We start from the raw sequence: 20,952 nt of genomic DNA, 5'->3' as shown, positions 1-20,952 counted from the left end.
TGGTTCGTATTAGATAGAAGGATCAGTCTGCTTTTCTCTCGGTACTGTTACTGACCAGAAAGTTGGGTTGTACATACAACACCCTGCAGTGGATAAGATTCGACAACCTGGCTAATTCGTATCTGGTTAGCCGATGCCGCCATGGGTGCGCGCTGACAAGGGCTACCAGGTCGTATTTGATAAATCTCAACAGTTTCTAGGCTTCTGCGGCCTTGGCTTTCCCCACCGTCAACTGGCAAGCTGGGAAGGCTTTAGATTCTCTGCGAGTACTCCTACCCCAAAGGCCATCCCTGGGTCCTAATTACTAAATCCTGAATCGTCTGCCCCCCATCGTCTGCCCCCCAGCGACATCGCAGGTATTTAAAGTTCACGTTCTGGGTGCGGGGCTGCCTCACAAGGCCACTCACTGATTCCGTCTTGTTAGGACGCCATTGGGCTTTTGCCTTGCATTCTGGCTGCCTTTGGGCCCAGGCCTTGGCCGTCTGCTTCTGATGGAGAGAAAGGACGCCATCGGCCCAATGAAATGAATCGCTAGGGCAGACCTCTCGTCCCTTGTGCTTATCATGATGTCGGCGTTTCACACGCAGTTCCCTGACAGGCATGGACTGTACACTTGGTTCGAGCTCATGAGTTAGCCCAGTTTGCACTTTGCAGCCTGCAGTTCGCTATTTATCCGTGGGTCGCCGTTTGTTGTTCGTCGTCCGCCGTCCGCCGTCCGCCGTTCGCCGTTCGCCAACCGAGACCGGCAAAATCGGAATTACAGCTTCCAATCCAGCTTCCAAGAGCTTTTCGGGCCGTGATAAACCGTGGGCTTGCTGCACGAGAGGAACAAGACCGGCCAGGTCTGGTCGCGCGAGAAAATCCAGCCTCGACAGAGGTACTCTCGTCAAACTGGCCAACATCATGTCCCAATATTGATAGGTTTACTCTGCTTCTGCAGCATCCAGCGCTTTCCTTCCGCATCACTTCCGTGGGAGGCAGGAGCGGCAGGAGCGGCGGGTGCGGTTTCCCTCCATGGCTTCCCCCCCCTCTTCCCCACCAACGTCCGTCCAGGACATGAAGCCAAGAAGCTAGGCCCACATCCGGGCAGGTGCGTCCCCAGATAACAGCGCAAATCCAGAGGCTGGTCAGCGCTTGGCCGCACTGTGCTGAGCTCCACCCAGCTGGCACCCCTCCATTGCATCCCCATCCAACTTCCCCCAAATAAATGCTTACACCCCGCCATCATCACACCTTCTCTTGGCTCCTCCATCCGCCAGGTCGCTCAATTGGCTCCTTTCCTTATATCTGTGCCGGCATCTCGCTTGTGCCGAGCCTAATCGTCCCCGGTCGTGGTTACCAGACCTAAACCCCATCGATTTGGCAAGGTGAGCTTGGCCAAAAGAAAAGGCAACGCCGGTGCAGTCACACACAAGCGGCCTCAACTGGAACCGATATTGTTTTGCTCGGCATTGCGAACCTTGTTCTGGGTCCTTGTACGCAAGCAAGTGGCAGAGAGAGAAACCAGCCTCCCAGTTCCTCATTGGAACGTACCACGGAGAGAGCCCCTCCTCGCAAACTGAGTCGAACCACCGGTCGACCGTTGCCCATCATGCCGGAGAAGCTGAGTGATGACACCGCCCATTACGCGGAGGAGACGGGTGGCCCGACCGAGAATGCAGAGTACAATCTGGCCCATCAACACGATCAGCTTGCGCGTGGCTTGAAGAGTCGCCATATTCAATTCCTCGCCCTGGGTGGTGCGATCGGCACTGGTCTCTTCATCGGCTCCGGTGGCATCTTGTCTTCCACTGGTCCCGCTCCGCTCTTCATGGCTTACCTCTCCATGATGATGGTTGTATGGGTCGTCATGAACTGCCTGGCTGAAATGGTCACTTATCTGCCCATGCGAGGTATCACGGTTCCGTACTTTGTTGACCGGTTTCTCGATCCCAGCCTAGGCTTTGCTGCCGGTTGGAACTATTGGTATGCCTACGCCATATTGATTGGCGCCGAAGCCACTGCTGCCGGAATCATCATCGATTATTGGGGTGCCAACGTCAGCATCGCAGTCTGGATCACCATCGTCCTGGTGGTCATCTTGATTCTCAACATTATTGCCGTCAGCTTCTTTGGTGAAGCCGAATTCTGGTTTGCCAGCATCAAGCTGATCACAATCATGGGTCTCATCATCCTGGGCATCGTCATATTTTTCGGCGGCGGTCCCAACCAGCATGGCATACTTGGATTTCACAACTGGCGGGACCCGGGTGCCTTTGTCGCGTACAAAACGGCTGGCCCCACGGGTCGCTTCCTCGGCTTCTGGCATGCCTTGGTTTCTGCCGGGTTTGCATTCATCACGTCCCCGGAGTTGATTGCTATTGCTGCAGGTGAAACCATTGCCCCTCGCCGAAACATTCCCAAGGCCGCTCGCCGATTTATCTGGCGGCTGGCCATATTCTATGGCCTCGGCTCGCTCATCATTGGCATCATCGTACCATCCGACGACAAGGCACTGCTCGGAGCAAACAAGGCTGGAAAGTCCGACGCGAGCGCCTCGCCATTCGTGATTGGCATCCAGAACGTGGGCATCCCGGCCTTGAACCACATCATCAATGCTGCCGTCCTGACCTCGGCATGGTCGGCTGGGAATTCCTTTCTTTACTCTGGCAGTCGAATTCTCTACTCCATGGCCCTCAATGGCCAAGCTCCCAAGGTATTCCGCACCACCAACCGCAACGGCGTGCCGTACCTCGCCGTTCTAGCGACTTGGGCTGTCGGCCTCCTCGCCTACCTCAACGTGTCCAACTCTGGCTCCAACGTCTTTGCCTGGTTCTCCAACATCTCCACCATTTCCGGGTTTATCGCATGGATTGTGGTCATGATAACCTACCTCCGCTTTCGACGCGCCATGATTTTCAACAACCTCTTCGACTCATTACCCTATCGGACGCCGCTGCAGCCATACGCCACGTGGCTCACGCTGCTGCTCATAAGCCTTCTCACCATTACCAACGGATTCCAAACATTTATGCCATTTGACGCAAAGAATTTTGTTGCGGCCTATATCACCATACCCATCTTCTTGCTCTTGTACCTGGGCCACAAGCTGTACTTCCGCACCGCGCTCTATATTCCCGTCGACAAGATTGACGCCATTTCGGGTAAGAAGGAGATGGATGAGCTGGAAGCCATGGACGAGCCTCCCGTGGCCAAGAACTGGTGGCAGAAAGTGTGGTACTGGATAGCATAGAAGAGGTGCATGAGAGACGATACAAGAGACTTGCTTGCATGAATTGGCAACTTCCGTGCGTTTGCCCTCCAATACCCCCCTCCCCCCCCCCTTTTTTTTTTTTTCTCGAATCTTTTATAAAGTTTCTTCCCTGTTTGATCTTGTGAATCAGCAACAACTAAGGTGATTACACCGACTTGACGCGCTCGTCGGGATACGTCCATCTTCCATGTAATGTATGCTCCCGTGCGATCTGGCGCGTTCTGTATGTCCGGCAGCTTACTTCCCTGCCTTGGCCACCCTGTACATATAAACTTGGAGCAATTCTGGTCAAAGCATCGTACGGAAAACTGCATAAAGCCATAATAACGCGGTGCAGTCGATGGGATGGGCGGGGGAATGGGGAGTTTGGTCGTTTGCAGAGTGGGGCAGGCACGTCGGAGGATGTACATTGGATGTCATGACTACGACAGATGTACGTACCTTAGGTTAGGAGGTACCCAATCGACTGGGCCTCTTTTGAAGTTGCGGCGCCATTGTGCTTATCCCGGAGGTCCTCCCAGGACCGAGGAAGCCTGCTATTGCTATGGCTAATACTATTCAAATGTCGATTGATAAAGCTCCTACCACTGCTTGCGGTGCAGCTGCCAGGAATGCCCAGTATGGCGTGTCTCTTGGTTATAGCGCAGAACGGGGCCAGGCATAGGTTTGTTTATATCGACTGACTCTCTCTTTATTACCTAAGTTACCTAACCTAATACGTCGATGCGACCGAAAAATTTTTAGCGTTGGCGGAAAGCGAAACACGCCTGGCAAAGTAGAGGTGCGGTCTGGGCTGTTGTTACTCCTGCATGACGGACAAGGAAGGGTGGGGGCAGTACGATGAAGCCGTACCAGTCACATGACAATCAAGACAAGGGGCCATTAAGCGACGGTTCCCTTGCAGCATCACGCAGCACATCACGCAGCACATCACGCAGCAGCCTCATCCTCGGAGTGGCCTGACCCCCTTTGCGCTCGGCCGGCACGCGCTTGTTGCGGTCTCTGCCTTTGACAGCGGGTTTCGGCGAAGTGAGGATGGCAGCCCTCGGCCATGCAAAGGTGTCGCAGAGCTGTTGAAGATGAGTCGCAGCCAAGGTTCATGACAGCATCTAGCTTGCGCGCCCACGGGAAGCCCATCAAGAAGAAGAAGAAGAAGAAGATGACGATGATGTGTCGTGTCGTTTGAGCACGTGACGGCGCGAGCAACGCAGTAGTAAGTAAGTGGTACCCAGTATGGAGTACGGAGTACATGCCACACGGGTGGGACGGGGGACGGCGATTGGAGACGGGATCATCACCAAAAGAGGCAAAGCGTCAGGAACCAGATGGCTGCGGGGACATCTGGCGGGCGATGGGCTGGCCAAGTTAGGGCTGCGCGCAGGGTGTGAGTGGGTCGGCGGGGCTTGTCGCAGTATCACCCAATCAATGTAAGAGAAGGAAATTATTCAATTTGTTGCGCAGGAGAAAAAAAAAACAACAACAATAATAACAATAACAAACTAACAACTAGGAACTGGAGTTGGACAACTTGGGGGACGGGACAAACTGACCGTGGCAAAAGCGCTAATATTAGAATCTAAGCTCTGTCGAAAAATGAAGCCATGGCCTGGAGTGGATAAAGGAACAAGGAAGAGGCTTTTTTTTTTTTCTCTCCGCCAGGGGCCAAGGGGCCAAGGGCCAAGATGGCCAACAGGTGGTTTGTGCGTGAAGTTACTTGACACTTGGCGTCATTCCCTCCCCCCTTGCCCCCCACAGGCTGCACGGCAACCCGCGCGCGGAAATATTCTTAGCGTACGGCGTAGGAACCAGAATTGCTTGGCGAGACACGGCATGGCCAACAAGAGCCCAAGACTCCAAGACGCAAAAGCACAGCTGAGTCTGGACTCCTGAGTCCTGCCTGACGCTTTCGCGCCCGCCATGTTTACACAGGCCAGCTGCTGCCTCCGGCCGGAGCCTGTTCGAACGAATCAATAGGTATGGTGTCAAGTCTATCCCTCGATCCCCTTGACAATGAGAAGCGAGCAGCCCGATAACCGCCAACTGCCGATCGCCAATGGGCGCTGTGGCTATTTCCAATTTCAGCATGGCAATTTCAGAGGAGATGGGTCTCATAACTTCATCGACTCGATTGGTGTCATTGGTCAAGGAGCCTGTGGCAAGGGGGAGGAGAGGAGGCAGGAGGCAGGGGGGTCACGGACTTCGTTTGATCAAGAAAATAAAAGTACAAAATGAGGCACGAGATTTGTCCCGCCAATGGAGCCACATGGTTGCCATAGGGGAGGGAGATGGCCTGGGCCCTGGCCCCTGGGTGTCCTCGTGCCGTGACACCGTACGGTACAGTGGGGCTGGACGAGCCAACCAATGCCCGCTTTGTTGCGTTGTTTGTGACATGGAAAAGGAAGCTGCGACCAGCCCGCGCTGCTACTATTCTGGCTGCGGCGTGGGTGGGTAGTTAATGGCTGGCCCACCCCCTCACCTCGTCTCATTCCCATCTTCATCTCTTCTCGCCTGCAGCACGTTTTGCTTCATCCCGCTCGTTCTCTCCCACCCTTGGGGCTTCGTTGGCAAAGCCTGTACATTCTGCGTTTTGCGCAAGTCACTCCTTGAAAAATAACCCAGCTCGTCGTATGCCACCCGCAAGCCACCGGTGAAACCCTTTCATCAGCAGCAACGGATAATCGCGAAACAACAACACATATATAGCACAACAGCACAACAACAGCACAACAACACGGCACTTCGGAACAACCGCCCAACGGAAAACCTCGTTTCGTCATTTGCTTGCGCTTTTAACTGGCCGGAACCCTTATCCAAAGTCAATTCTTGCGCCGTTTTCTTGGTAGCAGCTACGGTCAACAGCTACCCGATTCCACTTTTACAAGTCCCAAAACGTTGGTTTTTCAGAGTCAGCACACGCAAACCCACCCCAAGAGACAAAGGCGTCGCAGGGAAGCAGACGAGACAAGATGCACCTGATCAAGTTCGTTGTGGCCGCTCTTCCGGCTCTGGCCCTTGCCGATACCAGCGCCGCTCCCACCACCTTGACCACGATTTGCACTGCAACCACCAAGTTGGTCAAGACCGTAACGCTCTCCCGTGCTTGCACCGTCACCTCAACCTATGGTTACAACACCAGCGCTGCTTACTTTCCCACTGGCAGTTTGAAATCTATCTACACCGCTCCTGCCTTGACCACGGTGAAAGGGACACCGATTCCAGTTCCCACGGCGAATCCTACGCGGGGACCGGCCAACGCCGCCGGCGCTTTGGACGCTGCCAAGATTGCCTTTGCCGGTATTGCTGGTATGGCTATTGTCGCCATGATGTAAATACCGCACGTGGAAAATCCATGGAGCAACGTTGAGAGGAAGCGTTGGAGCGAGTTGACAGCGGACATCTACTTCGGCACAACACAATCTTTTTTCGCATTGCACGAACCACGGCCATTCGACGCTTTGCGCAGCTTATTTCCTATGTCATTTTCTGGCCCTCCTTTTTTTTTTTATTTTTTTTTCAATTCTTCAAACCCGGGGCGTTTTTCTGGAATGACGTTCTGTCGTACGATGATCAATGACTATGAACACGGGAAGCGCTCCATTTTCAGATGCTGTGCTTTAGCAGGGGATCACGTATAGCGCGTCGTCTAGCCTGGTCGTTTGCTACATTCTGTGTTGATTGGCTGACTTTCTAATGCGCCGGCCAGTCAAGAAACTTGAATTCGCCGACCATGATGGTCCTTTTTTTTTTTTTCCATTCTTCGATGAAGCATGGCATCTTCGATGCGTCTGGTTCACGCGCGTGTCGATTGCGCAGCGCTGGATTGATGGCCTGCTTTACGCAAATCCATTGGCCTTGAAGCTTTGATTCAACATGCCTCCCCAGGGAATATGAGGGCACGCAATACTAGAGCGAAAGCCTCGCCACGCAATCTATTCGCGCAACTACTTTCATCTTGGGCCACGGTTTGGATATCTCGCCTGGATTTTGTTTTATTTTGGCTTCTTTTCTTTCAGTGATACCCTCGTCAGAGGCATCTTTTTTCCCGGTAAATTTGCGGTGCCTCTGGGCTTTTTCTTCTTCTGGCAGTACTGCAAAGTACTCGCTTTTGTTTTATCTTCTTGTCTGAGGCGGGGATAGCATAAGACAAGAAGACGGGTGTTGGGGGGTCATTGTAGAGTTTGTTGTTGTTTCATATTGGCTTGGGGTGCCCTGCCATGGTCAACCGTCACCCTTTAGACGGGCCATAAATCAATCAAGCTTTGGGTGGTGCCTGAAGCTCAATGAATGAATGGTGCGGTGCATACGCGCCCTGTCTCCCCTGTGCCATGGGACTCTACTGCATGATTGAACTGCCTGGCCTGGCCTGGCCGCTAGCAGCAACGTGAGCAACGGACCGGAATCCTTAAAGGCCCGTTGCTCACGCCCATACTCTCAAGTTCCAGCCCATTCAGTACCGGAAAGACGTTGTTTCCACGCCGTCTTTGTCGAGGTCTCGTGCCCGTCGTTTGCTACCCGGAGTGTTCCCTCGCTTTGGTCTTATTTCCGCCCGCCGGACGACAAGACGGGATGAAGAGGACAATGCGGGATCACAATGCGGCAGGGCCCAGACGTAGACGTGCTGGTAGGGCAATCCCACATTCACGGCTTGGATGCCGCCATCACTTGCATAGATTGAGCTTTTAACGCGCGCAGATGGGGCCGGCGCACTGCATGCGTCAAGCGAGAGTGCCGGGCGTGCCTGTGCCTGTACCAGCTGCGCACGGAGTAGAAATTCAGTTTGTAAGCGTGATTGAAAATAGCGCCATGCTCAGCAGGTTTACCGCACGAGCATCACGGGGGCTTTTACCGCGTGCGCGAGGCAACGAAGGAGTCCCGGGGGAGTGAGCACGACGAAAATCCAGCGAGGCTTGAAACGATGCGTCTTTGTTCATGGCTGAAGGGTCACACGCAGCCGCAATAACGCGGCAGTTTCAGCTCGTGATAGGAGTGATGGGAGCAAAAGAGCTGTGACTGTGTCGGTCGTTCTGCAAGAGTAGGAGCTCGGAAGCGATATTCGTAGTCGTCGTGAAGAGGATGCAGAGTACTAGGGAGGGAAGTCGGGAATCTGGTTCGCGCCTCACGTGATCAGCCGGCTCTCTTACACAGTGCATGCAGGATTACGCCGCAAATCTTCCATCACCGCGTCGCCATTGCCCCCTCCGTGTCTGATCCGTCTGATCCGTCTGATCCCATCTTGCCACCTGAATAAACTGCCAGAGAACTATGCAATGCCGCACTTTCGGATGCTCGTTGAGCGACGACTGACCAAGGCATCTCTCTCCGCACGCGCATGAAGAAGCGGGTCGTCATCATCGGAGCAGGCACCGCGGGCCTTGCTCTTGGTCATGCGTTGAAAAAGTCAAAGGCCGACCTGAGTTTCGCCATTTACGAGCGCTGCCGTACCCGCACAGACGGACTCTTTGGATATCGAGTGGGCATATCGCCCGAAGGCTCCCGATGCTTGGCATCCTGTCTACCGGATGACCTGTTTGAGGTGTTCACAAAGACGACTGCGCGCCCCCCAGACTCCTTCAACATCATTACCGAGCAGTATCGGGAGCTGTTGAGCATCCAAGGTTTCAGCAAGGTGTCGGATGATGGAATCGGAGCGGAACGCTCAGTCAGCCGCATGACGCTGAGACAAGTCCTCCTCACCGGCTTGGAGGACGTCGTGCAGTTTGACAAGCACTTTACCCATTATACCACCAGCGACAATGGCGCAGTCACTGCTCACTTCAGAGACGGCACCAGCGACACGGCGGACCTGTTGGTAGGAGCAGAGGGCACCAACTCACCCACCCGAAAGCAGCATCTTCCCCATGCCCTGCTTAGGGACTCTGGAATTTACGGCATCGCCGCCAAGGTTGAGCTCAACCGAGAGACCAAAGGCTTGCTACCTGCAAAAGCACTGAGAGGCGTCACCATGATCAACGCTCCCAGGGGAGATAACTTTGTCGTGCATGTCATGGAATTCCCCTGGGACCAAACCGGAAGATTCAAGAACAACATAGGTGGCAATGACGAACAGGTCCTCAAAATCTGGCCGGGCTTCAACTTCGACAACACCCGAGACTACATCCTCCTTGGGTTCGGAGCCCACGAGAAAACGCTCCCCAACGACATCATGTCTCTTGGTGGGCCGGCGCTGCACTCGCTGCTCTTGGAACGCTCCTCGGCCTGGCATCCCAACCTCCACAGGCTCTTCCAACTGTCGGATCCATCGACGTGCTTTCCCATCAATGTTCGTACGACGGAACGTCTCCACCCCTGGGGAAGCACAAACGTCACTCTCATCGGAGACTCGATTCACACCATGACACCGGGATTGGGTCTTGGTGCCAACACTGCTCTTCTTGACGCAAAGATTCTGGCCAAGAACCTTGCCAAGGTTGGCCAGGGAGATTGGGACGTGGTGTCTGCAGTGGATGATTACGAGAAGCAGATGCATTCATACGCCTGGGAGAGGGTGGAAAAGTCGTTGGAAAGGTTCAACAAGGACGATGCCGTGTACAAGGAGGGGTGAAGGGGACGACTGGCCTTGATGATGATGCGTGGAGGTCTTAGGGTTGTCAATTCCCTGCCAATGCTGAAGCGAAAGATGGCTGCCGACATGAGGAAGCAAAGGGGCAAGATGGATGCCCAGGCAGATGATTGACAGATCTGACCGGTGCGTGGCGACCGAATACGGACTGCATGGTGTTTTCAAGTCGCCGATTGCCTATCATCTGACAATGTCGATGTGAATCATTTGCGACCTGGCCAAAGGAAAGATGATTTCAAACATTTGGGAAGGAAAAAAAAAAAAAACCCGACGCTAGCTGATTCGTCTAAGGATCGGGCTACATTCTCTTATTGAAGCACGTTGTCATCTTCTTCCCTTCAAGTCTTATGCTCCCGTGCGACCGACCACCAGAACATTAGGCTGACCAGGGTTGTTTTGCGGAAACCTCGAGTTGTATCCGAGGACTGATCTGGCCTTGGCGAAAGTACTCACGGGGATGGAGAGTTTCTGGTTGGAAACCAGCCATGTGACGCCCTCGGAGCAAGGAGGCGTAGTAAGCGAACCTCGGTATCTTTTCCCCATCGGTTTCTCGCTTTAGCCAGTCTTCCTTGGCGGACAGGGAAGGGAAGAATCATTTGGCACTCACGTCTGAAATGTCCCGGATGACAAAATCTTGACCAACTCCGACATGACGAGCGGGCGTGTCTGTGTCTTGGTCCCGGGTCGAGAAATAGATCCCACCGAGTCGAAGACCGTTTGAAGAAGCGGGGATTGCCAGGTGGCATCAGTCCTGGGAGAAGAGTTCTGGAAGTAGCCAGTGTCGTCTCGCGCAACGCGGCTGTCGCGGCTGCCATGCTCCTCCTCCTTCTCCTCCGCGGCTTCGGCTTGGCCCCTCTTCACACCGCGTCGAGACTTGGGCCCGGCATGCTGGGCCGAGGTGGCCGCGCCGCCGACGAGGTCGACAAAGACGCCAATGACGGCTACCTGCCCCCCGGGCGCCTGCCAGACCATGTGCATCTCCATGTCCATGCTGACGCCGTTGTCCAGATGCTCGCTCGGGGTGTGGAAGTGAAACTGCCTGAGGGAGTAGTCGACGCCGCCGAAGGACATGTTGCCTCCGGTGGCAATGACCTCGACGGTCGTGCCGAGATTCTCAAACTCGGCGCCCTCGGGCAGGTCGGGGATGTCGAGCTGCACGTCGGCGCCGGGGACGACGGTGTACTGCCCTTGGATCAGGTTGACGGGCGACTGGAACTGGCCCGTCTCGCAGAGGCTGTTGGCCGCGGGGTCCAGCGCTTTCCAGCTTGCGGGGCCCTAAATTCAGAGCCGTCAGCGCTTCCTGCCTTTTCCTCCACCGTTCTTCTTCTTCTTCTTCTTCTTCTCCTTTTCCTTCTCAACGGGAGTCTTTTGCAGCCAAAAGGCAGGGAGGGAACTGGGTACCGTGGCGCCAAAGTAGCCAAACTTGTTGACTTTGACGGCTCCATCCTCCCGAGGCTGCAATATCGTTCCGTAGCCGCACGACGCTTCAACGCGTGCGACCGGCGCAGCAAGAAGCACACCAAGGGTCCAGCCCAGAAACATGGCAAGAGATGGCAGCCCGGCGGGGGCCAAGAATGCGAGGAACTGTCGTCGGCAAGACACCAGGTCTCTACCGAGGTTTGTAAAAGGATAGTAAGTATGCTCTACGCAAAAAGCACAACAGCACAGGCACAAGGGAAAAAGGTGTACAAGGAAATAGGTTTATAAGGTACGCATCCCCCGGCCCGTTCGGACCCCCCCTTGGTACCGAGGCAGCCCTCCGCGACGGGATAGCGCCGACGTCCTGGACACGTGTCTGAAAACAGGGGCCTAATCCCCAGTTTCCGCTACGAGAGTTTCACCCTCAGCCATCACAGAGGCGGCCCATGGGAAAAGAAAAAAAAGGAACGATAAAAAAACAAGGGGAAGGGGGAACTTCAAACATGTGGATGTGGCCTCCGCTGCAGCCCCGCCGGATCGTACGAGTATTACGTTTTCCCCGCCGGGCTCCACCCGCTAGCTCGGCGCCGCAGACCCGCTTGGCCCCGAATCCGGGGGACTTGTATTGCCGCCCTGACGACTACGTTGCAACCGTGGGTTGAGTCAAGAGGTAGGCTGCCTCGTTTCGGAATGCAGCTTAGTTTACGTTGGGCTGGTCGCGCGAAAAGGAAAAAAAAAACGAGACCCGACAAACGTATGCATGTGTGATCCAGGTCACCTATGTAATTAGCCTTTCCCCATGCGGCGGGATCCCAGCACTCGGCCGCTCCCGTGCAAGACCTAGACGCGCTAGACAACAGTATGGACGCGGCGGGCGATTCGACATGTGGTCGGTCCGAGCTGCTAGTCCGCAATAGCCGCCGTTGAGTTGGCAAGTCTCTGGCTTCGTGTCTCCGCAGCCGCGTGCGTCTTCTTTTCAATCCCTCGCCCCGAGGGCGACGTGCATCCTTGGACCAGGTTGCGGAAGTAGCTTTCAGCGCCGCCTTCGCCGGGCGGGAGGAGGAACAGAGGCGCGTCGGCGCCGCCGCCCGCGGCGCAGTAGCTTGCCACCTGGAGAGACAGCCGCCCGTGGGCGGATGAGACGGTCACGTCGAGCAGGCTGGAGGAGCTGCCGTCTCTGTCTTTGGGGCCGACGCATAGTCCGTAGGGCAGGCCGTCCTGATCTGCCGCCAGGGCCCAGTCGTCCGGCTGCCGGCGCGTTTGATCCATCCTCCTGCCGAGGTAGTTGACCGTCACGGGCGGGAGGGAATCCCCCAGATAGCCGTAGCGGGGGCCGTATCCTACGCCGCGAGCCGGGACCGCGCCCAAGCGCTTCTTGACCTCGAGGACCACCTGCACCGGGTGCGCCACCCGGTGGGATTCAAACGGGTAGATGCTCGTGAACCAGCCCACCGTTCTGCCGAGGTCCAGGGACGCATCTACGGCGGCGTCCTCGCGGCCGTGGCCCTCGACCGTCACGACGGCAAGGCCTCCCCATCGCCCGCGAGTCCCTGGAGCGCATAGCCCCACGGACATGAACACCGCGTGGCGCACGCCAACGTCGAGCTTCGCGCAGCAGTGCCGAAACAGGGCCGCCGTCTCGTCGCTCGGCAGGAGGGCGTCCTCGCGTCTGGTGACAAGCGCCTGACTGCTCCTCCCCGGCAAGCCCCTCGTGCTTCGCGCCGCTCTGGCTCGCACCTCATCCCAGTACTCCGTTTCGCGCGAGGTCGGCGTGTAGGTTGACAGGGCGCCCGCCCACTGCTGCACGCTGCTGCTCTTGGCTCCGAGGCCGCGCCCGCTGTAGAGGGCCTGCAGATCCGACTTGATGACGCTCCAGCTGACGGCGTCGACGATGAGGTGGTGGAACGCGCACCAGACGTAGGCTGCGCCGTCGGCGCGTCCGGAAACGTAGACGACGCCGAACAGCGGTCCCCGTTCCGTGTCGAAGCGGGAATGGCTGGCACTCAACAGCCACTCGGTGTGCTTGCGCCATGTCTGCCGCGTCGACGGCTTGGACCTTGGCTGCTCCGCGTCAAACTGCTGGACCAGCCTTCCGCCCATCCTGGCGAACCGCGTCCGCAGCATGCCGACTGCCTCCTGGAGTCGCGCCCTGTCTAGCTGCGGCGTTCGCATCGCAAAGCAGTGGTTCCAGAACCCGGGCCGCCCTAGCCTCTTGGAAAAGAACCACTCTTGAATCGGCAGCAAGGGGGCGGTTCCGCGCACGAGTCCCTGCTCGGCTCGCAGGGGGCTTCGATTCCCATGTCGGGTCTGCCGAGAAGAGAGGCCCATAGGAGGCAGAGCTTGGCCTCGAGGTCGTTTCGCGGCGGAACATGTGCGCGTTTGGGCTCGTCGCGCTGCGCTGCTGCGGCCATCCTCTTCAGGTCCAGCTTCCCGTTCACGGTAACGGGCTGAGCACCCTGCAAGAGGCGGAGCCTGCCGGGGACCATGAACGACGGGACCCGCGAGGCCAGAGCTTGCGCGACGTCCTCGGGCGCGGGATTGCAGGTGCCTGGTTCGAGGTTGTAGTAGCCGACCAGCTCGGCCGCTGCGTGAGACCTGGCGTCTCCCTCTGTCGCGTATCGCGCAACGGCAGCGGCCTGCTTCCACCCCCGGCACGGGCTGCAGCCTGTCGTTGAGCACGTACGCCTTTGTCCCGGGCAGCTCGTCACGCAGGGCACCCGTGAAGGGCGCTTGCGGGCCTTGAAACGTCGTCACCAGGTTGTGCACGGTCGTCTCGGTGATGCCGTACACGTTGTGGATCGGGCCCGCGAACTCTCTCCGCATGCTGGCGTACTGGGACGGGTGAAACTCCTCGCCGGCGACGGTAAGCATCTCTAGGTGCCGCAGGCACGAGAGCCGCACCTGCTGCAGTACGGAGGGCGTTCCGCTCAGGTACGAGAGCTTCTCCGCGTTGCCTAGCTCGCAGAATCGCGGGTGAGTGAGGCCTTCCTCCAGCGGGAGGATCAGCTTGTTGCCGCTAAGGAGGGAGAGCGCAATCTGATCCACGGAAAAGTCGAAGACGTAGTTGGAGAGAAACAGGACGGCCTGGGAGCTGTTGCTGGTCCCAGAGTATCGCGGAGATGAAGGCAACTAGCTTGCGAGACGGGGAGGCTTGCACGCCACTGTGGTATTTCTGCTGCCAGCCGGGCGCCATCATGACCCTGTTTATCTCACCTGCGGGTTAGCATAGCACATGCCTCGGAAACGCCCGCGAGGGCCTTTTGCGGCTTCACCACGCTTCGGTGCTCGACCATCACGCCCTTGGGCCTCCCCGTTGTGCCCGAAGTGAAGATTATGTAGGCGAGCGCTGAGGGGCTCAAGTCCGGGAGGCCCGTGTTGACGCGAGGCTGCCGCTCGAGGTTGCTGATTGCGTCCGCGTCGTCGACCATGGGAGACTTGCAGTCGACGCGGGAGGAGTACTTGCTCGTGGTGATGAGCAGCGCTGCCCTCGTGTCGTCGAGTATCAGTCCGACTCTCAAGGCGGGATAGTCGGGATCCAAGGGCACGTATGCCACACCAGCTTTCCAGACAGCCAGGACGCAAACCAGCATCCCCATGCTCTTGTCTAGCATGAGGGCGATGACGTAGCCAGGCCCAGCAGGGCTCGCGCCCAGAGTCAGTTTGTAGTGCGCCAACCGGTTCGCCCTGGCATCGAGGTGGCCAAACGTGATGCGCCTCGAGTTGCCGTCGACGATGGCCACCTGCTGCGTGTTGAGCACGGCCTGTCCTTCAAACAGCGCAGCTAGCGCAGCGTCTCCGGACGTCTCTTGCTTATCGGATTCCGGAGCGTGCAGAGCTAAGCTCGGCAAATATGCAGATGCGTCAGCATTAGCCATGTCTTCAAGAACGGCCAGGTACGTCTCGGCATACCCCTGGATAGTTGCCCTGCCAAACAGGCTGGTGGCGTAGTCGAAGTTGATATGCAGCCGCTGATGCTACGTCTCCCTTACGGACACGTTCAAGTCAAACTTTGCTAACGAAGGCAACGGCCGAGAGGGCGTGTACTCGCGGAGGAGGGCTTTCCCACCACCGACATGCGGCTGCAGCATCGCGCCGGATGGTCCCGTCTCCCAGTTGAACACGGTCTGTACCAGCGGATGTCGACTAGTGTCGTGCTGCTCCTGCAGCAGCCGCGTCATGTCCTGGAAAGGCATGTCCATATGCACCTGGCAATCAATGAGTTCCTTTTGAGCAGTCGAGATCAGCTCATGGATGGTCGAGGCCGAGACGTCGACCTGCAGCGGCAAGAGGTTGACAAAGAAGCCCACGACCGACTCGTACTCGGCGCGGCATCTGTGCGAGACGGGGATGCCGACCGAAAATGTCGCCCTGCATGGTGTAGAATCCCAAGAGGAAGCAGTACGCGGTGAGCATCACCGCGTAAAGGCTCGCGCCCTCTTTTCTTGCCAGAGCCTTGAGCGCCGTCGCCGTGTCGCCCTCGACGACGAGCTGGACGTCGTCGCCCACGTAGTCAAGCCGGGCTGGTCGAGGCCGGTCTATGACGAGGTTTTCCGGCTCGAACGAGGCCAGTTTGCGGGACCAAAAGTCTGTGAGGGCCGAGTACCGTTTTGACCGCAGGGTTTGCCGTTGCTCGACGGCGTATTACTTGTACTGCGCGGAAAGGCCGACCAGCTTCAGTTTGACGCCTGGTTCTCCCCCTGCCATGTGGAAGTCGTAATGGGCCGTCAGCTCTTTGAAAATCATGCTAGGACCAAGCGTCAAAGGCTAAATGATGAAAAACAAAGCTGACGAATAGCTTATCAGCATCGATTCTTTCCAGCCTGTACAGGTGTACTGTGAATGTCGGAATCGCTGTCGCAAGGTGCCCAATTGGGCACATTGCGACGGATGTGCCGCGCACACTGCCGCACACACGATGTGGCCCCTTTTGCCCCTTTACCCCTGAGCCCGGTAGGGCACGCGGGCAGCCCGGCCCGACTGCGCCGATGCACGTGACCACAGCACGCACAAAAAGGCCACATCGTGTAATTACCCTCTTTTGCTTCCTTTCTTTCCTTTTAGATAGTCAGTCATTAGTAAAGCAATCAAATCCTTTACTTGGTGACCTCACGGTATATGATACCACGCGCGCGACCCTACGTACAACTGGGTACCCCGAGTTTATATTAACAGTGAAGGGAAGATCCTGGTCGAGGCAAAAGACGTGCTCTGCCGCGGCAACCATCTGCCGCTCCGCTTGAGACAGATCGCTGCAAGACACGGCTTGGACGGTGAGCATCTTGTCGGCCGTCACTGGGTCCAGGACTTTCTGGCAATGGCGAGAGTCCTTGTGAGACACGACCAGCAATGTCTTCAGAGCCCTCATGTCTCGAGAGCACTCCACGCACCGCCTTCTCAAAGTACGTCAGACGGGCCGCAGTCTCAGCCTGGCGGCGCTCAAGCTCCATATGAATGGCAATGCTGTACGCGCTCGAGCCTCGGTCAAACTCACGGAGAAACAGCAGTCTCTCCTGGGCAGGCGAGACGGGAACCTCGTCCTGACCACTGCCGCACTGCGCGGCGACGAGGGGCTGGACATCCGACGACGCACCCGCCACAACCACCGGGCAAAGGCCTCAATGGTCGGGTAGCGAAAGAGGCTGCTCACACTGACTGGCACGCCCAGGGCCTTGGTGGCGTCAAAGGACAGCCTGGGGCTCCTCAGGCTGTCGCCTCCCAGGCTGAAGAAGTCACTGTAAATGCTGATGAGTTGACGGGCTATGTCGAGCAGCTCCGCCCATATGCCTGCCAATGCCCACTTAGTAATCATGTGCTCGCTCTTGTCCACTACCAGCGCAACCAGCTTATTAGGCTCAATGGCCGCACGGTCCAGCAGGTAATACGCCAGGGCATTGGCCCGGGAGTTGAGCTCCCGATAGCTCAACCTGGTGTCTTGGTAAATGGCCGCTATCTTGTCCGGTTTGCGCTGCGCTTCCGCCTCGAACAGGCAATGAATGGTAACGCTAGGGTATTCATCCGCAGTGACGTTCCATTTGTCAAGTTTCTCCCTCTGGCGGGCTGACAGATACTCGATGTCCCGTATGGGCGCATCGGGCTTCTCCGCCACGTTGTAAAGGGTGTGGCGTACGTTTTTGCAACAACACCTGGATCACGTCACGGTCGAACAGATCTCGAGCGTAGTAAACGGTAAAGTCACATCCGCCGTGCCCCAGCCCTTGGACGATGACCGCCACTGAGCTTCTCGGTACCCCCTTCGATGGTGTACTGCAGCAGTGCTTTATGCACTTGTCTCCTCGACGAGTCCAGGTTTGGATAGTTCTCCAGCACAAACAGTGTGTCAAAAAGGCCGTGCTTCAAGTCGTCCCGCCGCAAGCGGCCGAGCTCGTTGCTTCCCCTCTCGTTCATGGCGTTCACCTGCCTTTGTACCTTGGCAATGGCATCCAGGGCGCTCGTGTCCCCGTAGCTGGTGTGGTCCAGCACAAGGGGCAAGGTGTTGATGAACAAGCCAATTGATCTCTCAATGCCGTCAATGGGCAGGTTTCGGCCAGAAATGGTGGTCCCCGTCACGGTGTGGCTGCCTCTGCTGTAAGTGTGGAGGACAAAGATGCCAGACCAGTTGGAGGATGGAATGTAGAGTCACGCCCACCCCGAGCATACGTCCATTAACTTGGTCATGGCAGCATCTCGGGGCAGCCGTATGCTTTGCTGACCCTGCCCCAAGACGTGATCGTAGTCTGCCAGGGGCACCTTGTAGCGGCTCGTGTCGTTCAGGAGGGCATTCGGATGGCATCGCTCCCGGACCTGGTCAATATGCTGGGCCCAAAAGTCCAGGTGAGTATCGCGATGGCGTTGAAGATATTTCTGAGCAAGCATGTAGGTGCCGTCCTCGCGGGGTGATGGCTTCTCCCCCCTTGTCAAGCGCAGGTATGTCTCGTGCAAGTTGTCAAAGAGCAGAGGAAGACTCCAGCCATCCAGAATCGCGTGATGGCAGCTAAAAACGCACGGCGAAAGTGTATCTGGGCCATTGACCAAGTACACCCGCGCCAGTGACGCCGATTCCAGGTTGAAGCCCTCGCTGTGGTTGTCCTGCTGTATCCGATGGAGCACCTGCTGCCGTTCGCCTTCAGTCCGTACGCCGCTGGCGTCTACCTCTCGCCAGCCCAGAGGCACATTCTCTTCCACGGCTTGCATCACTTCGGATGCCGATGAGAAGCGCAGCCGCAGCGCAGGGTGCTGTATGTGGGCCAACTCCCAAGCAGCGCGGTAATGGTCGTGCTGCAGAGGTGCCGGGTAGTGTAACGTGGACTGCATGATGTAGGCATCCTTTTGCGGCGTCTTGAGTGCGTGATAGACGAACCCTTGTTGCAAGCTGTTTGCCAGATATGTGTGTCCGGTTGCGCCGTTTGCGAGTGCTCGACTCGACAACAATACGACGGGCTTCTTGCCATGGCCTTGAATCCCCAGCTTGATTGATCAAGTCGGCCATTGCTCGCAGCGTCCTTGCTTCAAACACTTCTTCCAGACCGATCGAAACACCCAGATACTCGCGAACCCGAACAATCAGCTGAATGCAAGTGATGCTGTGGCCGCCCAACCGGAAGAAGTTGTGCTCTGGTCCGATGTTCTTCGCCTCAACGGCAAGAACATCGCCCCATGCCTTGGTCAGCCTCTCCTCAATCTCGTCTCCATGCTGAGACGACCCGCGCGGTGTCGGCTCAACAAGTTGAACATTGGGAGGAGCGCGTATGATCCGCCTTGCCATTGACCGTGACAGGTATAGCTGGCACTTGCACTAACCGCATCGGTCTCATGTATCGCGGGAGCTTCTTCTCCAGAAACGATAAAGCATCATTTTCAGACACTGCCGCTTCCCTCTCATCACACACAAAGTAGCCCACCAAGTGATTCTGCAATGTCTCTTCTGCTTCTGCTAATAACTTCCTCCTCGAGACGACGATACTAGTTCGAACCCTGGGACCCGTGGCTAGCGTAGACTCGATTTCCCCATGTTCAATCCTGATGCCGCGGAGTTTGCTTTGAAAGTCGATCCGACCTAAATACTCTAGCTCTCCACTGGGAAGCCACCTAGCCAAGTCGCCCGTTTTATACAAGCGGCCATTGATGCCGTCCTCTCGCTCCTGTGCCGTTGAAAGGGATTCGGTATAAATTGTCCCTCGTTAGTTTCTCTCGATTCAGATACCCCCTCGAGATTCCCAAGCCGCCAACGTGCAACTCCCCGGCGACGCCGAGCGGCGCACGCCTCAGCTTTGCATCCAGAACGTAGCACTTGGCATTGCGGACGGATCGGCCAATAATCATATCCCTTTCTTGCATGTAGGATCGAATACCTTTAGGGCCGTGACAAACGCCGACTCTGTGAATCCGTACTCGTCTATGATACGACCTTTGAATCGACGGCGCAAAGCAGCGTACCGAGACTCGGTCAAGTTCTCTCCAACTAAGACGATGCGTTTCAGGCCAGCATATGAGAGGAAACCGTACTCTTGGAGGACGGAAGTCGTCCCATTGAGATAGGTAACTCTGTGTTGGCGCATAAAAGCGACGAGTATCTCTGGGTCAAACTTGTCTTGATCGTTGATAATGGCAAGCGTGTTATCCGTCGTCAGGGCCATGAGAATTTGACGCACAAACGGTTCAAAAACATATTCCGACAGAAGAAGGACTACTTCATCGGCGTTGCTGGCAACGCCATATCGCGTAGAAAGATCTGTGATGCTGTTGAAGACGCTCGTGTGCTCCTTCAATGCATTTGGGGAACCCAGTTGTGCCCGAAGTGTACGTCGCATAGGCTAGCGTTTTGCTCGATAAGCCAAGGTCAAGGTTTTCAGCTGCTTCACCGTTATCATCTGCCATGAGCCGATCTACGAGGGGCCCCAAGGGGATGACGTCGATCTTGCGATCTCGCAGGATCTCTGTGTCAAGTTCGCCAACATGTCTTTGATTTGCAATGACGAAGCTCGTTTTGATATCGTCGAGAATAAACTGGATGCGCTGGAGGGATAAGCAGGGTCAATGGGTATGTAGGCAGCACTGGATTTCCACAAGCCAATGATAGTTTCAACCGTGATTGCGCTCTTGTGCAAGAATAGCTCTTTCAGTTGCTCGGGCTGTATCCCCTTGTAGAAGAGGTGGTGTGCTAACCGCATTCATCTCTCGATACGTGATGCGCCTGTCGCCGCAGATCAGAGCCAGCTTATCTCTGCAACGTGCTGCCGCTTCTTCCACGAGATGGTGCAGTCTCTTGTGAGATGGGTACTCGCTAATAGTGTCATTCCAAGCTTCTATCTGGGATAATTGCTCTTCCGGAACGAGTTCAATTTCTCCCAGAAACCGCGTCGGTTGAGTAGTAGCCGCGAGCAGCTTGCTCACGGCGCCAAGGAAGCTGTCCACAACCACGGTGTCAAAGAGCTGGTCAGCATATGACATACGGAGAATCCATGCCAATTCTTTGAGCGTTGCGCCGAGAACCAGTGGGGAATTTGGAGGTGGTGCGTCGTTGATGTCGTCAAAGACGACGATTAGATCCAGGAGCTCGGATCGGGCCAGGTCCTCTGGTTGGATGCGGGATATAGGCCCGTGATCAAAATTGGAGTCTTGCCTCTGTCTCATTTCCGAAATGGCTGCTGTAATGTACTCTTCATCTCTGTTCTGTCCTTGTGACTCACAATTGTTGGGAAGA

At 56.4% G+C, this 20,952-nt stretch overlaps 5 protein-coding genes across 5 annotated transcripts; 3 read left to right on the top strand and 2 right to left on the bottom strand.

The window, feature by feature from the left end:
• Positions 1–1,591: 1,591 nt before the first annotated feature.
• Positions 1,592–3,232, top strand: UV8b_02318 (uncharacterized protein; the record flags this gene model as incomplete). Its single annotated transcript, XM_043139816.1, has 1 exon — positions 1,592–3,232. The coding sequence occupies one exon, from the start codon at positions 1,592–1,594 to the stop codon at positions 3,230–3,232; it is 1,641 nt and encodes a 546-aa protein (XP_042995750.1).
• Positions 3,233–6,219: 2,987 nt separating this feature from the next.
• On the top strand, positions 6,220–6,582 carry UV8b_02317 (uncharacterized protein; the record flags this gene model as incomplete). The annotated part of the gene is made up of 1 exon (XM_043139815.1): positions 6,220–6,582. One exon carries the CDS (start codon positions 6,220–6,222, stop codon positions 6,580–6,582), a length of 363 nt encoding a protein of 120 aa, XP_042995749.1.
• A 2,000-nt stretch (positions 6,583–8,582) lies between these two features.
• Positions 8,583–9,815, top strand: UV8b_02316 (uncharacterized protein; the record flags this gene model as incomplete). The annotated part of the gene is made up of 1 exon (XM_043139814.1): positions 8,583–9,815. The coding sequence occupies one exon, from the start codon at positions 8,583–8,585 to the stop codon at positions 9,813–9,815; it is 1,233 nt and encodes a 410-aa protein (XP_042995748.1).
• A 363-nt stretch (positions 9,816–10,178) lies between these two features.
• On the bottom strand, positions 10,179–11,375 carry UV8b_02315 (uncharacterized protein; the record flags this gene model as incomplete). Its single annotated transcript, XM_043139813.1, has 3 exons — positions 10,179–10,365; positions 10,441–11,108; positions 11,235–11,375. 3 exons carry the CDS (start codon positions 11,373–11,375, stop codon positions 10,179–10,181), a joined length of 996 nt encoding a protein of 331 aa, XP_042995747.1.
• A 780-nt stretch (positions 11,376–12,155) lies between these two features.
• On the bottom strand, positions 12,156–20,059 carry UV8b_02314 (uncharacterized protein; the record flags this gene model as incomplete). Its single annotated transcript, XM_043139812.1, has 12 exons — positions 12,156–13,520; positions 13,622–13,847; positions 13,936–14,349; positions 14,466–15,163; positions 15,242–15,620; positions 16,406–16,560; positions 16,640–16,762; positions 16,843–17,395; positions 17,449–17,832; positions 17,899–18,703; positions 18,777–18,942; positions 19,601–20,059. The coding sequence occupies 12 exons, from the start codon at positions 20,057–20,059 to the stop codon at positions 12,156–12,158; spliced, it is 5,727 nt and encodes a 1,908-aa protein (XP_042995746.1).
• Positions 20,060–20,952: the final 893 nt, after the last annotated feature.

The sequence above is a fragment of the Ustilaginoidea virens genome, chromosome 2 (assembly GCF_000687475.1).
Source record: "Ustilaginoidea virens chromosome 2, complete sequence".
Lineage (NCBI taxonomy): Eukaryota > Fungi > Ascomycota > Sordariomycetes > Hypocreales > Clavicipitaceae > Ustilaginoidea > Ustilaginoidea virens.
The sequence above is the reverse complement of the archived record's forward strand: the minus strand, read 5'-3'. Positions and strand labels throughout refer to the sequence as shown.